The following is a 17,540-nucleotide window of genomic DNA, read 5'->3' as shown; positions in this document are numbered from 1 at the left end:
GCAAATATGTGAAAAACTATTACATCTAATTAATAACAGTGCTAATACCAGTTAATATAGTATAAATTAACAAAAATATAATATATATATATGTGTAATGATAAAGTGATATTTGACTATAAATTTACCCTACAATATTAAAGTAATAAAGTGCATAAATAATACAGTGAATTATATTATAATTCACCTGGTGAATAATATTAGCTTTATGTGTAACATAAAAATTTAGATTTATTAAATTCAGAATTATAATATTACTTAAAATTAATCAAAAATTAATAAATATAGCCCTTTTGAAGTGCTCACAAGAGTTGATGCATATTTTAGTCAAACATGATAATCTAATGTTTGACAAACAAACTAAAGAAATAGAGAGTTTAGGTGAAAAATTGAAATCATATGAGGGTTTAGAAAGATTCCAGAAAACTTTTGAAAGGTTTAAGATTGAAATTGATCAAAAAGAGAAACAGATAATTGAACAAAAAAGAAGGAAATTGTCAAGAGATAAACAAGATTATTCACAAGATATTGTCTTTAAGTGGAATCGTGATAAATTCAGAAAGAGACAAGAATCCTTGATAGGCTACTCAACATCAGAAATAGAATCCTCAGATAATGAAGCATCTAATTCAATGTATGGAGGAAGGAATTTTTTAGGGAGAGGTATAGAATTAGTAGAGGAGACTATAGGGGCTGCTACAAGAAAACACGCAGAGGGGGTCAGAGATCTAAGAGAAATAATATTATAATCATTAAAATACAGAAAGAGACAAGAATCCTTGATAGGCTACTCAACATCAGAAATAGAATCCTCAGATAGTGAAGCATCTAATTCAATGTATGGAGGAAGGAATTTTTTAGGGAGAGGTATAGAATTAGTAGAGGAGACTATAGGGGCTGCTACAAGAAAACACGCAGAGGGGGTCAGAGATCTAAGAGAAAGAAAGAAAAACAACAAAACAAAGTGGGAAGAAACTCAAAGACAGAGGAGGAACTACAGGAGGTAGATTATCAACCAGATAACCTCAGAATAATAAATTTATCTGATAAGACTCTAGATAAAGAACATATCACCTTACTAAGTAAGGGATTATCTTTTTCACCCTTAAAAATGTTGACAGATTTGAATGGGAAAAAGATCTCAACCTCTTTGCAAGGAAACTTCTCCTACATAAATTCTTTAAAAAGCCATCAGATTATACCCTGATTTCGTCTTTAGAACATACTGTAACTGATATCATTTTAGATGAAGAAGACAATATAGCAATCTCCATGCTAGAAGATCTAGAGAGGGATGTACCTGGAAGTCAGGATCGATCTACTGTATTAAAACCAGTTTGAAAAAACAGTCAACTTTTATACCGGATATGAAAATCTGTCCACAGTTTGAAGTATATGTTAAGCGAGTGTCAAAAGAATTGGACTGTATTTTGTCCGATAAATATAGAGAACATAATCTCAGTAAGGCAGAACAAAAAGCCTTAGAGGAAATTAAGAACTGGGAAGATATAGAGATTAAATCTTCTGATAAAGGCGGAAATATTGTTTTGTGGCCTAGACAAATGTATCTGCAGGAAGCAAGAAGACAACTAACAGATGTGGAATGCTATAAAGAATTAATTTTCAATCCGACTTCAAATTTTCTGAAGATTTATCATAATATGATTAATAGTGCATATAGAGAGGGAGTGATTACAAAAACAGATCTTGATTTTCTTTGGGTTGAAAACCCTAAAACTGCAACCTATTACATGTTACCCAAGATACACAAAAATGAACTTAATCCTCCAGGATGCCCAATAGTGTCTGGGATAGGTAGCCTGAGTGAGAAAGCCAGCAAATTTGTGGATAAACATCTTAGAAAATTTGTCACTCAATTACCATCTTACTTGACGGACACAATGGACCTATTGGGAAAATAGAGGGTATTTCCCTTAATAACAATACAATACTTGCCACTTGCGATGTCGAAAGCTTGTATACTAGTATTAATCATGATTCAGGATTAAAAGATGCAAAGTATTTCATGGATATGGAAGCAGGAGATGAGGAATTTAACATCTTCCTATTGAAATTATTGAATTTCATCTTGACTAAGAATTACTTCCTATTCAATGAGAAATACTATTTGCAGGTACGGGGAACTGCAATGGGTAGTACCTGTGCTCCGACGTACGCAAATTTGTATTTAGGCTGGTGGGAACATGAGATAGTATTTGCAGAAGAAAACTCCCGATACACCGAAAAACTGACACTATGGTTCAGATTTATAGACGATATTTTTATCTTCTGGGAAGGAGAGGAGGATCTGTTGAGGGAATTCATTGAGAAACTCAATGAGAATCGTCTCAATTTAAAATTAACAGTGGAAATAGATCGTGCACAGGTTAATTTTCTAGATCTCCAGATTAAAATAAATGATGAAGGATATTTTGAAACAGATGGCCACGAATAGCATTCTGCACTACCATAGTTCGCATTACCCTGCTACAAAGAAAAGTGTTCCAAAAGGGGAATTCCTCAGAATGAAGAGGAACTGCTCATCAGACATAACATTTCAAAAAAGAGCAGAGGAATTAAAGGAAAGATTAAAAGTAAGGGGTTACAGTAACAATATAATTAATAAAGCCTATAAAGACACCCAATTGAAGACCAGGGATACATTATTGTACCAAAAACCAAAAGTGGAGAAGGTACAACCAATTCGCTTTATAGGAACCTACTGTAAACAGTGGAAAGTTTTGAGGCATATTCTCCAGAAACATTCCTATGTTCTTAAAACAGATGAAGATTTGGCAACTGTCTTAGGTCCCCGAATTGATATAAGTTGGAGGAGATCAAGAAACTTGAAAGACCATTTGACGCATAGTCACTTTGGTTTCAAAAACAAATCAAAGGATCAAAATATTGGTTCCTATAAGTGTGGACATTGCAAGGCCTGTGAATTTATGGTAAAGAAAAGTCATTTTCAAGACAGATATGATAACAAATGCACAATAAAAGACTTTATTAATTGTTCCACTTTTGGGGTCATATATTGCTTGACCTGCCCATGTAATAAAGTATATGTGGGCATGACTAAGAGACAATTAAAAAAGAGAATTATGGAACATGTCTATAACATCAATAATGCACAGAAGGATGAGAGGAGAATGAAGAAACTTACGAGTGTGGCGAGACACTTCTTGAAATATCATGAGGGTAGAAGTAAAGGATTGCAGGCATTTGGAATGGAGAAAATTCAGTTGGGCCTAAGAGGGGGAGATATCACCAGTAAACTCCTTAAAAGAGAAGCTAGATTGATATTCCTAATGGACAGTGTGACACCCAGGGGTCTTAATGAAAACATAAATTTTTCCATGTTTCTATAATAAATAAAAATTATGAATTTTACTTATATATAAATATATGAAAAGGAACAACAGTAAAGATGTATTAAACATAGTGGGATTAATCTGTTTTATAATGAACTACACTATTAGAGTGATTTCACTGTATATTATTATATTATATTTATTAATTTTTGATTAATTTTAAGTAATATTATAATTCTGAATTTAATAAATCTAAATTTTTATGTTACACATAAAGCTAATATTATTCACCAGGTGAATTATAATATAATTCACTGTATTATTTATGCACTTTATTACTTTAATATTGTAGGGTAAATTTATAGTCAAATATCACTTTATCATTACACATATATATATTTTATATTTTTGTTAATTTATACTATATTAACTGGTATTAGCACTGTTATTAATTAGATGTAATAGTTTTTCACAGATTTGCATTTTATTACTTAGGGATGATATTATTGATATTAGGCACCACACTAATTTATTTACACACTTGGATTATTGTATTTTAATTATAATATTATTTCCTCATTTAGAAGGAAAATAAGGGGTAAATTTAGTTGTGTAGTATAACACTATAAACATTAATAATTATTGATGATAATATTAATAACATCAACTTTATTATTTATTGGTTGATGTATTACTTACACATTCACAAATTAATTTTACTATGATATATATTTTGTATAATTTTTTGGTATATACTAATTATATATATAAAGAAACAGAAGGTGTAAGATTTATGTCCCCTGTTTAAACATTATCTCTTGAGTTGAAAGGTTTTAGACCAATTAGATTTGTCCTCTCTCCTCCTTTCAAATGACTGACAGTTACTGATTGGTGGATTGAAGTATAAAATACCCGGGAGAGGTAACAGTCGGCTTGCCTATTGAAGAAGCTACAGCGAAACTCGCGTCGGCGTTGGGCTGTAGTAGCAAATATTTGTACCCAGTTAAAATTGAAAGAATCACTGTTATGTTGTTATGTATCTCAATGTTGTAAATGTATAAGCTGCTACTAACCTCCCACATCAAGGGGGTCTGATCGCGGCACTAACGCTGCACGCGGTGACTGCCAGTGTCTGAGCAGAGACGAGCCGGGAAGTACAGCGGCTTTAATTAAACGTGGCCACAGAGTGCTGCACGCTATGATCACTAGCACCTAAACAGATAATGGCTGACATTAGCAGTGGTGAATAACGGACTGCAGCAATTGCCTTAAACTTGCTATAGCATGTAAAAGCCGGTATCATTAGCAGTTTTAGTGGACAAACAGCAGTATCTCCAATATTCTAATGTGATTAATGGCACCCTAATGGTACAGAAAACAGGTAGTCCTAATATTCCTGGTTAAAGACTAGCTCTGTGCGGAGTAGTCTTTTCAAGATTATTATCAACCATTGATAGACACTATATCTGTTTTTCTGGTATTAGATACATTATTGTCACAATAACGTTGCCTACTGTTGTAGTTGTAACAATATATAAACAGCTACAATATTAACATACAGTTTACTAATACATTGATGGGATACAAGAATACTACAGCCCTTATTTTAATACTTTCTTACTTTACTATCATTTTAATTCGCTGAATTTATATTATTTTTGTGTTTATACTTATAACCAATAAAAGTTATGTTTTAAATATTATATATAGTGACACATTAGTGCATTCCGGTATATGGACCACTTTTCCTTTGTATTGTATATTAGAATTACTGTCCAGGGATAGCACCCTCCCAACTCATTTAGAGCATTTATATTATCTATAGGAATCCTATTAGGGGAGGTATTGTGTGTTATTATATTTCTTTGGTGCGACCTATTTTGTTTTGAGTCTATATATACAGTTGCAGGGGTATCCCTGCGTCCAGCGCTAGTTAGCTGTTGGGTAAATAAGGCTGTAGAAGCTTGGGCAACACAGCGTGCAGAGGGACTTAAGATCTCATTCAGCTGGCCGAACAGATTGCAGAATCAGCTTCTTTCCTTGGGGAAGCTTCTAAGGACATATGTGGTCTTTCTGCTAGATCTTCGGCTTTAGCTATCTCAGCTAGAAGAGCTCTTTGGCTGCGTCAATGGCAAGCAGATGCGGAGTCTAAGAAAGCAGTAGAGGCTCTTCCCTTTACGGGGGACGTTCTATTCGGCACGGAGTTAGATAAGTGGATCTCACAAACTACAGGTGGTAAATCCAATTACCTACCATCTGCTGCTCCTCCTCTTAGACGACCTGCAGCAGGACCATCCTTTCGGTCCTTTCTTGCCCCTGGAAGGTTTAGAGGGCGTTCCAGAGGAGCTCCGGCCTTCTCCCGCGGTTCCAGAGGCCGTGGTAGAGCTTCGGCATCCTCTGCACCCGCGTCCTAGTAGGACAAGGCTGCAGCAAAGCCTTCTGCATGACGCTCTCCCTTCTCATTTGAGGGATCCCAGGGTGGGAGCTCGTCTTCTGTACTTCAAAGAAGTGTGGATCAAATCTTGTCCGGACACCTGGATCCGGGACATTATTACTCACGGCCTGAAGTTGGACTTCAAGATCCAACCGCCTTCTCGGTTTTTCACAACCGGTTTAGTACCGGTTTGGTATGGGGAAAGCGAGTGGTAATTCAGGAAGCAATGCAAAAGCTGTTATTGTCTCAGGTGGTAATGAATGTTCCGACCCATCAGAGTTTTTATTCCAGCTTGTTTGTGGTGCCCAAGGCGGATGGTTCAATGAGACCCATTCTCAACCTCAGGGATCTAAACCCTTATCTTCGAGCTTTCAAATTCAAGATGAAGTCTCTCCAGTCTGTTATAGCAGGACTAGAGAAAGACGAGTTTCTTGTTTCCCTAGACATAAAGGATGCCTATCTCCACATCCCCATCTGGCCTCCTCATCAGGCATTTCTTCGATTTGCGGTCCTAAACTCTCATTTGCAATTTCGGCCCTACCTTTTGGTTTTTCGTCGGCACCAAGAGTGTTCACGAAGGTCATGGCTGTTATGATGGCCCTGCTTCGTCTTCAAGGGGTCATCATTGTTCCATACTTGGGACAATCTCCTGATCAAGGCCCGTCAGTAGCTTGTTTGTTACTGGATATTCAATTATCTCAGAGTTTTCTCTTACAACATGGGTGGATTCTAAATTTCCAAAAATCCTCTCTGATTCCAATACAACGCCTGCTATTCCTGGGAATGATATTGGACACGGTGGAACAAAAGGTATTCCTACCTCAGGACAAGGTTTCCTCCATTCAGCACATGGTGCGTCTGAAACTGCGGCATCGCAGAGTGTCTGTACATCTCTGTATCCGTCTTCTGGGGAAGATGGTGGCGACAATCGAGGCGATTCAATATGCAAGATTTCATGCCTGGCCATTTCAGATGGACCTTCTCTCCCAGTGGTCAGGATCCCACCTCTTTCTCCACCAGCGAGTCCTATTGTCTCCCCAAACTCGAACATCTCTCATTTGGCGGTTGAATCCCTCTCACCTGCTATCAGGAAGACGGTTTGCAGTGTGGGATTGGATTCTCCTCACCACAGATGCAAGTCTGAGAGGCTATGGAGCAGTGACCCTGGGGAAACATTTTCAGGGACACTGGACTCAGCGGGAGGCAGGACTGCCTATAAACATTTTAGAATTAAGAGCAGTGTTTTATGCACTTCAGCTGGCGCATCCTCTGTTGCAGGGTGAGGCAATCAGAGTACAGTCGGACAATGCCACAGCGGTGGCATATTTAAACAGACAGGGTGGCACCAAAAGCCGGGCCGCCATGAGAGAAGTAAGCAGAATTCTGCTTTGGGCGGAGGAATTTGGAATAGTGGAAAATTGGGAGGCGGACTATTTAAGTCGGCAGGACATTCATCCAGGGGAATGGTCGCTCAATTCTCAGGTATTTCACCAGCAGACTCTGCGGTGGGGCTTACCTCAGGCCGACCTCATGCCGTCGAGATTGAACCACCAATTACCAATTTACTGTTCCCGAACAAGGGACCCGCAGGTAGCAGCAGTGGATTCACTGACAAAACCGTGGCCGTTTCACTACATATAGATATTTCCTCCATTCCCGCTCATTCCCCGATTGCTTCAAAGAATCAAGTGCGAAAATGTCAAGGTGCTACTAGTAGCTCCAGATTGGCCCAGACAAGCGTGGTACTCACAGACACGGAATCTGTTGATAGATGAGCCATGCCCGCTTCCTCTACAGGACGACCTCCTTCTTCAGGGGCCGTTTATTTATCAAGACTTAAGACTGCTTCGTTTTACGGCATGGCTATTGAAAGGGCCGTCCTCATGAAAAAGGGTATTCCGTCAAGTGTAATTCCTACCATGATTCGCGCGACCCGGCTAGCGACGGGCAATCCCGCAATCTCTCTGGGGCTTGCGGCCACGAGACCCTACCACAAGGGTCTCGTTGCAAGCCCGATGGTCGCGATGGTCTTGACCATTGCGACCATCATCATGGCCGCTCGCAATAGCTGTGGGTGGTCACCCACAGCTATGCGAGCGGCCAGGAGGCCATTCTAAAAAAACAAGCCCGGCCCTGATTCAGAGCGAGCGCTCTTTCAGAGTGACCGGGTCTGAATCAGGCCCTAGGTACTATTTCATGTCGTCCTCCTTATCTCATTTTCCATGAAGATAGGGTGGAGTTATGCACACAAAAGTCTGTCCTTCCAAAAGTAGAATATGCTTTTCATATAAACCAACCAATTGTTGTCCCTGTGTTTAAGGATGAGTCTCCAGCTTCTAAGTCCTTAGATGTTGTCAGAGCGCTCCGGATTTAAGTCGACAGAACTGCTTCTCTCCGAAAGTCTGATGCTTTGTTTGTTCGGTTTGATCTGGTGCGTCCTCGTTGGCCGGCTTCCAAACAAACCATTCCAAGATGGATTCGTCTGACTATCAGACAGACTTATGTGGTGGCTTCAAGGCAACCACCTGTTTCCATTACGGCGCATTCAACGCGCTCGGTAGGTCCTTCATGGGCAGCTGCTCGTGGGGTCACCTTAAACCAGCTTTGTCGAGCAGCCACTTGGTCAGGCAGGCATACTTTTCTAAAGTTTTACCGCTTTGATACGTTTGCGGCCTCTGCTTCAGAGTTTGGCCGTGTAGTTTTGCAGGGTTCTCAGCGCTCTCCCACACGGGATGTGAGCTCTGGGACGTCCCCATTGTACTGAGGCTCCAGTGACCCTAGTGGATGAAGGAGAAATTAGGATTTTGGTACTTACCGATAAATCCCTTTCTCCGATTCCACAGGGGACACTGGATGCCCGCCCTGCGCTGCTCTACCTGCATTAGTTATTGTTTTCCAGATTCAGACGGTTGTTTGTTTTTCCAGAGTCTGATTGGAATGTTGTTTTTCGTTTATAACACTGTTTATTTCTTTGTACATGAATGCTTTAGCTTTTCTGTCCTTTCTCCTTAATTTCCATCTCCCCTTGGGCACAGTTTATTTCGACTGCCTGTAGGGGGATATAGAGGGGGAGTAACTAGCTACCATTCAGATTTTTTAAAGGTGCCAGCTCCCGGTTAACCCACTTCTATACCCCATTGTACTGAGACTCCAGTGTCCCCTGTGGAATCGGGATTTATTGGTAAGTACAAAAATCCTAATTTCACTGGCAACGATAGGCTGCCAGCAACAGCGTGGAGGGTACAGCCGACGAGGGGGACATAGCTAGACCTCGCCGTAGGGGTAAGTAATGTTAAATACCAACAGCATATTCCTTAGTATCACTGCGATACTAAGCTAAATATGCAGCTGGTAATAGGGATCACTAATAAATGGGGCCCTTAGTTCCGTCACATATGAAGAAGACAGGAAACCTGCCAATTTAATCAGCTTCATTATGGCTACATACAGGGTTCAAATCTGATATTTACTACACTGTAGTGTTAAGCTGGGTACACACTGGGCTATATATTAGCCATTCAATTGAACGACCGATATATAGTGTGTGCGTCGGCGGGTGTATACCCCCGATGTGTCTGTGAACAACTTCGTTCACAGACATATCACATCTGCTCTGCAGCACAGCAAATGGGCGATATATCTACAGATATATCGGCGCATCTGGCTGTGTGTATGGGTGGTCAGCTGACGGCCCGTACACGTGCTGCAGGGACTGTCGGTGACTGACAGTTTAACTGGGTGGGCAAATTCAAATGCCCGCCCAGTTGTGATGTCATAGAACACACACCAGGCGATCAGGTAAGCTATACACGGTTACCGACCAGACGCTTGATGTGTCGGCAGATTCGCCTGGATCCGTCGGGACAGTGTGTACCCATCTTAAGTCTTACTGCTGCATAATTGGCAGAATTGTTTCAATGTTTTTTCATCTCCCAAGTAAATTATGTTATGTAAAATAACTCATATAAAACCATTATGTTTATTATTTCTAGTAGTTTACATTTGTTTGTAATATTAGTTTATTTTTTTCAATTTAAACAGAACAGGAAAAGCTCATCACAAAACTGGTGGAAATGTCATCTGCTGACATAGCTAAGGAAGTCCGGAAGCTTCCGATGTGTCAGAATAAAAAACGTGACCTGAGGTAATAGCTGTGGACTGTGCGTATCACAAGAAATAATAACTCAGGGATGGGCTGCCTCCTACAATAAAGCTCTCTTATGTGCTCAGCTGGTCAGTGGCATCTGGAGTACAAAGCAAAAAACATTGATCTTCTTTATTAACATTGAAGACATTCAAGTGAATTAGAGAGTGACGGGGATGTGCAAGGTGGCATTATAGCCAGTATGTCCTAGTTACCAAAGTAGTCATTTTAATGCCTATTAATTATTGCAATTTTAGAGTTCTTTCCTTTAGTCATTATTTTTAATGATGTAATTAATGACATAAATGCATAACTTTCCACAGGAATCGAGTCATAATACTGAAACAGAAATCTTTCAAAGACGTTTCCCATATGGACTGTTGCACCGGATGTCTTCGTAGTGTTAACTTAGTAGGTGGAATATTTATTTTTTTCTCTATGTAGACGGGACGGACAAGTTATCACATCATACCCATCACATCATACTCAATGAACAAGATACAGGGCCTAATGCACTCAAAAAACCATTGTAACATATACAGGGTAACTGTTCCCCTTACTGTAAATTCTAAAGAATAGTTCTGTGACCAAGTTAAAGCACATGGTTGTAGGCCAGAGGTTCCCAGACTAGGTTCTCAAGACACCCTAACAAGTCCAGGTTTTAAGGATAACCATACTTGGGCACAGGTGACTTATTTAGTACCTCAGTCTTTTGATTTAACCATCTTTGCTCAACCAAGGATTTCCTTATAACCTGGACCGTGGTAAGTTCTAATATTTGCAATACTTCATAGTAAGGGGTACGTAATTCCATATACTACAGACATGTTCCTGATAAACAGTGGTAAATTACTTATCAGTTTCAATGTGGTCCAATATTCTTTTAACAAATTGGAACCTGGCCTCCTAGGGTCTAATAGGGGTCCAGTAAAACTAAAGGTACCTCCTAGACAAATAGACTAATAGAGGTCCAGTAAAACTAAAGGTACCTCCTAGACAATTCAGCCGACTCTCTCCTAGAGAGATTCGGCTGAATCCCATTCTAGACTTCCCCCCCTGGGTATTGTGACACCCACCCAAACACAAAATAGTTACGGATAGGGCCAGTATGAATAACATGAATGGAAACTATTTGACAGATCTACAGGCCTCTGTTTTTTTATAGCTCCTCTGCCTGTCTAATCTGTTGCAATGGGACACATTTGACATCACCTTGTAGTGGGAACTCGCATTATAATGTGCTGTCAAATAAAACACTTGATATTTAACTCAGGAGGCGGAAGAGTTGCTTGGAAACACAGTTTAACAACAACCCATGAAATCTGATACCATATAATGATAGAATATGTTAGTACAGTGTTTGTACACCAGTCACTTAGGGCTGGGATCTCTGGATAGTTTCATGTAAATATAAAAATACCGACCTTTATGTGAGATCATAAAGTGGTTGTGAGAAGGAGAAATATTCATTTGACTTCCGTACCCCTTTAAGATTTCCTATGAGAAGAAACCGTACTGTTCCATTAATGCAGACACACACATGAGAACTGTATCAGGTTGTGATTGATAAATGGTAATGTATTAATATGTATTGTAGCATTGCATTATCTAAACCTCTGCGTATCTTTTTGGCACATTTTTACTCAACAGCGTTTCCGGAGATTCAAGCAGGGGGCTTCTGATGTCTTGGAGGCATTGCAGCTTTGGCATGGCACCATGAAAGTCATAGGAGGGAAGTTTGGAACAAGCATTCTATCTTACTTCATTTTCCTCAAGTGGCTGCTAATGTTCAATATTTTTTCTTTTGTGGTGAACTTCAGTTTTATAACCATCCCTCAGTTTGTTGACATGGGTCCTAACAATGTGTCATTTACCGGCCTAGAGCTACTTACAGGAGCGGTGAGTGTGAAGCGGTACAGTTACGTTTAGTTTAATTTATGAAGGTGTAAAATATGCATTTCTGATAGTCAATTGGTTTAGCATATATGAGCCTGATTCTAAGGAAAGACATAAATAGTGGCATCTGTGGAGTAGATTTTGGAGCTGCTGTGTGGAACCAGTAGCCGCATATGTTCTGCATGTTGTGCAGTTTCCATATCTAAACCTCTGGCCCATCGTCACAACCTCTCACCTTCCCTGTGCTCTATCTACCACCTGCAGGGACAGAACTGCTAATTGTACAACTCTCTCTCTACTGCTTCCCTATTTTTTCTTCTCTCCCCGGACACAGCCTACTGGCAAAGCTTCCACCTTCGGATACTTGTTGCCCCACCTAGATATGTCCATCGATAGTCTTCTGCCATCGATGGACAGTAATGGTGGCGTCATCGATTGCTACAGGACGCACTCTGGGCCAAATGGCAGCGCTTCCTCAGCTGCCAATCTATCTGTGTGGACTTCGGCACCACAGTGTGGCATAATGTTAACTGGCATTACAGTGTTTCATAATGTGAACTAGGCCACTTTGTGGCATAATGTGGACTGAGGGCACTACAATGTGGCGTAATGTGACCTGGGAGCACTATTTAAATTTGGCATAATGTGAACTGGGGGCACTATTTAAATTTGGCATAATGTGAACTGGGGGCGCTACAATGTGGCATAATGTGAACTGGGGGTTTGAAGTGTGGCATAATGTGAACTAGGGCACTAAATTAGGGTATACAATGAACTATGGAACCACTATGGGGCATAAAATTAAAAACTATTGCGGAGAGAGGTGTCCCTCTAGAATACAGGTGTGCAATAAGCGTCCCCCCAGCTGTTGTAGAACTACACATCCCAGCATGCCCTGCAACAGTCTAGTTACATCCTTGATATGTGTATTTTGCATGCATAAGTGAAGTATTAATTTGTGGGATTAGATTACTTCAATAAAATTCAAGGGGTGGTGGAGACAAAAGTCCTGATGTTCCCTGTCAAGTTTAACCTCTTATATCAGGAGTAGTCAACATGTGGCCCTCGAGCTGCTGTGGAACTAAAAACCCCAGCATGTCCTGACACAGATTTAGCATGCACTAAAAGCAAAACTGTGGCAGGGCATGCTGGAATGTGTAGTTCCACAGCAGCTGAAAGGCCGCATGTTAACTACTGTTGTCTTATACTTTAAAACTGTGGCTGATGAGTTTCACTCGTCATCTACAGCAAAGTGCCCCAGAAAAATGACCTTCTCCCCACCGGCACTAATCTCCAGTGAGGAGTCCTGAACATCAGTGGGGCTGGTCCCGAGCGGTGATATCGGCATCAGTTAATAGTAAAATAGTTAGAGGTAAAACAAATCCCTATATCACCCCAATATTGGCATCTAGAGAGATGGGGTGCATCCTCGTTTGAAAGAGGGAGTCCTAAAGTAGGTGCCCCAATAGAGGTTAATCAATGTGATCACTAGACATAACCCACTACATTGCAGAAAAACAAGTTTGGGAATGGTAGAAGATGAACCTGGCTTCCAATCAGGGCAAGATTAACAATGGGGTGGATGGTGCTACAGCTCCAGGCCTCCACATAAAAATAGGCCCATCATCAACAAGATGATGACCAGCTGCCTAGTCAGCCATAAATTATCAGATTTAAAGAATATGTTTCTACTTTTCTCACAAAATTATAATTTTTTTCTATTTTTATGCATTTAGGGAGACAGTATGTCTGATAGTGTATGGGGTGTACACATGCACTTGGCTTTGTTCACACCCACACAGCACTGCTTACAGCTTCTATGCTTCTCAGTATTGGCCCTTTAACATTTTCAACCCCAGGCCCATGTGACCGTTAATCTGGCTCTGAAAATGGTGGCGTATCTAACAAAGCTGGGTGACATCACCAAAGCCTGTTTTTGATTTAACAAGTCACATGGTCAGTATACTGAGGTGATAAATGACCTTCTGGATGCATTTTGCCTTTGCTATCTATTATTCATTTATTTAGAAACTATCATTAAGGTAAACATTTGCATGCAATGCATCCTGCCGCTCATCGCATGCATGCCGGTATTAATTACGCCGGTATGCATGAAGAAAAACGCAAAGGACAGCCCTCTCGGTAAGAGTTGTCCTTTGCAAGTGGGATACTTCCGGGTCTATGACTCAGACGTCCCTCTGGCATCTTTCTGCGAGTGCATAAGATTGGATCCCTCTCAGGAGGCGTTATGCATAGAAGCCCATAGGCTCCTATTGGGGAATCACCATCTAAAGAGGGAGTTGCCTACTGCATCCAAGCCCTGGAGTGTATCACATTCTGGGGCTTTGCGCATATGAGAAATGTGGTCAAACCCCTAAAATTGTATTTTCGGGGGTTTGACCGCATTTCTGACATTGCTGCATCCTTCCCACTAACAGATACAGTTGATAACTGACAGTTCTGTAGCAAGTCACATGCTCAGCCTACTATCTATCTATCTATCTGTCTATCTCTATTCATCTAACATTATTTTCATATATAACATTTAGGTTAAAATAAGCATACCTTACATTGTTGTTTGTCATATCATCAGGAAGTGTTGATAACTAACATTTCTCTACAAAATGGTGACCTTTCTACCAAAGCTGAGTGACATCACAAAGGCTGTTTATGATGTAACAAGTCACATGGTCAGTATACTGAGGGGAAAAATTACCTTCTGGATGCAGTTTGCCATTGCTATCTATTATTAATTTAATTACAATCTCTCATTTAGGTAAAAATTTACTTATATTATAAGGTCAGTAGACATAATAACAGATACATTTTCTAACTGACAGTTTTATAGCAAGTCACATGATCAGACTATTAAGGTTATAAATCACATCCTACAGATGTGTCCTTGCTCTTCTAAACTCAAAACGCCATGTAGCGCGATATGCCTGGTGTGAGTGAGATACCAGGTTTTGTGCAGCTCTGCTAGCTGGGATACACCAGGAGACTGTGCTGATTAATTTGGTATGTGACACTTGTATATCTGTGTGCTACTGAGTCTGTAAACTAAACTTGGCGTGGTAAAAAGCTTTGGACGTTGCATCGTAGCACTTCTCATGCTGATTGAGAGACTCAGTCGCACACAGACATACAAGTGTCACATATCAAATGAATCAGCACAGTCTCCTGGTGCGTCCAAGTCGCATCACTTTGCAAGTTAGATGCATTCTTGGCAAAAAAAGAAGCAAAAAAGATGCCCGACGCCAGCAGAGTCTCACGGAACAAGGCGCGCAGAGAAGGGATGTTTGTCGAGACTGCAACAAAGACGAGCGAGGACACATCTGTATGTGCATTTTACCATATCTATCTATCTATCTATCTATCTATCTATCTATCTATCTATCTATCTATCTATCTATCTATCTATCTATTCATCTAACATTATTTTCACATATATAACATTTAGGTTACAATAGGCATACCAGGTAGAGTTGATTACTGACAGTTCTCTACAAAATGGTGACCTTTCTACCAAAGCTAAGTGACATCACAAAGGCTGTTTATGATGTAGCAAGTCACATGGTCAGTATACTGAGGTGAAAAATTACCTTCTGGATGCATTTTGCCATTGCTATCTATTATTAATCTATTTATCTATCATTATTTTCATATATAACATATAGGTTAAAGTTACAGTAAAGATAACTTACTAAGGGCTCTATTTATTATCATTATTTTTACTAAAATAAAGTGAAAAAGGGTGTTGTCACACCCTTTTCACATTATTTTAGTATCACCTATAGTTATTACTGGGCAATTGGAGTTGAATTCGTAAAATTCTACTCCAACCCCTAAGTATCACTTATATTTAGTAATCAGATAGCATTTCCCATAATTGTAATGGGAAATGTGATCTGCCTGGTAGTTACTAAAACTAAATAGTGAAAAAAATACCTAGGAAGACCCTGTGGTAATAACGCCCACCTGGAGGTGGCGTTATCCAGGGTCTCCCCCGGTTGCCGGGCTCCTAATCTGCTGTAATGGGCAGAGCAGAGCCCGGAGCCGGTCCCAGTGATCATCTGTGTGGTCTAAACAGACCGCAAGCTGATCTCTGCTAAAAAAAGAAAACAGTAAAAAAAGTTTTGCGGAAATACCGTGACTTGTGTGCGGAGGGGATTCGCAGGGACAGAGCTTTATCGCAAGCTCTGTCCCTGCAAGGGATTTGTAGTAAATCCCTGTGATATTGCCTGAATTCGCAATGCGAATTCAGTCGATAATATCACACTACAATCTGCATTACAAATGCTGATTGTAGTAAATAGAGCCCATAGTGAGATGTCATATCAGTAGATACAGTTAATAAGTGACAGTTCTCTGCAAAATGGTCAGGGCAAAATTAACAATGGAGCGGAGGAAGCTACAGCTCCAGGCCTCCACATAGAAATAGGTCCACCACGAACATGATGATGACCAACTGCCTAGCTGGTCACACGGTCAGCCACAAATTCTAAGTATTAACATTTTTTCTCTAGTTTTCTCTTATGCATTTTTTTTTTTTTATGTATTTAGGGAGACAGTGACGCTGATAGTGTATGGGGTGTACACACACACTTGGCACTGTGCACACCCACACAGCAATGGCTACAGCTCCTCCCCTTTTCAGTATACGCTTTTTAACATTTTCATTTTGTGAAAACCTGCACATAGAGGGTCTCATTCAGACCCGGTCGCAATTGCTGATGCGCTCGCAACCGGGTCGATGGTCCCCACAGATCATGCGCACGACGGAGCCGGCTCCGTCGTGCGCATGCGCGAGACCCGGCTAGCGACGGGCGCTCCATCGCTAGGGGTCTCGTAGCAGATTGCTGGGCGGGCCGGGGGCATGCCCGGCCAAACGGAGGCGTTCCAGTCGGAATGCTTACCTTTTGGGGGCGGCCCCACTGATATCATTGATGATGTCAATGGGGAACTTCCTGCTCAAACAGAGCAGGAAGTTCCCTGGGGCTTACGAGAACCCAGACCCAACCTTAGGGTCTGGTCGTAAGCACCGATGGTCGCGATGGTGATGACCATCGCGACCATCACCCTGATCGCAAACTAAGCTGTGGGTAGTAACCCACAGCTTAGCTTGCGACCTGGAGGCAGCACTTCCAAACAAGAAGTGCCGGCCCTCATTCAGAGTGAGCGATCGCTTCTTGCGATCGACTCTGAATGTGGGCCAGAATCTTTGGAATTTTTAATGACAAATTAATAGTGAAGCAAGAACCACAAAGGATTTATTTGTGATGTTTATACAAATTAATTGCTTTTGGTTAATTTTCTTGTCCCAGAGTCATGTCTGTCTGTGATCTGGTTTCGAAACCTTAAGGTACAAAGTTTTTTCTTTTACAACGTAACGTTACCTTGCCAATGTTTGTTTGCATACAGAGTTTCCATTTGAAGTTTTTAAGTACGTAATAAAAAAATTCCAATGTGAATATGAGCTGCTAACAAAACAAACAGATAGATAGATATATAGATAGAGAAAGGATACAGGAAAAAAGGCAGTGGATGTATGTGTATAACATAGGTGTGTGTGGCACATTACATTAGGGTGTGACTTTTTTAAAAGCAGTAATTCAGTCATTAAACCCGCAACCTCCAGGGCCGGATTAATAATGGGGCGGGTGGAGCTGCAGCTCCAAGCCCACCATGGAAATAGGCCCACAGGATCCACTGCAGACAGTACTGACAGGGAAAATAAAAATCCCTGTAAACA

The 17,540-nt window shown here is 40.6% G+C and overlaps 1 protein-coding gene across 1 annotated transcript in view; it reads left to right on the top strand.

The window, feature by feature from the left end:
- The window catches only part of TMC5 (transmembrane channel like 5), a 183,986-nt gene that overhangs the window by 59,321 nt on the left and 107,125 nt on the right, over nucleotides 1-17,540 (top strand). The window contains exons 6-8 of the mRNA XM_088476220.1: nucleotides 9,790-9,892; nucleotides 10,216-10,303; nucleotides 11,543-11,791. Coding sequence (XP_088332346.1) covers nucleotides 9,790-9,892; nucleotides 10,216-10,303; nucleotides 11,543-11,791 — 440 coding nt within the window. The remainder of the gene's footprint in view (nucleotides 1-9,789; nucleotides 9,893-10,215; nucleotides 10,304-11,542; nucleotides 11,792-17,540) is intronic.

The sequence above is a fragment of the Taudactylus pleione genome, unplaced genomic scaffold, assembly GCF_031769625.1.
Source record: "Taudactylus pleione unplaced genomic scaffold, aTauple2 ptg000184l, whole genome shotgun sequence".
NCBI lineage: Eukaryota > Metazoa > Chordata > Amphibia > Anura > Myobatrachidae > Taudactylus > Taudactylus pleione.
Note: the sequence above shows the minus strand (reverse complement) of the source record. Positions and strands in the feature narration are given on the sequence as shown.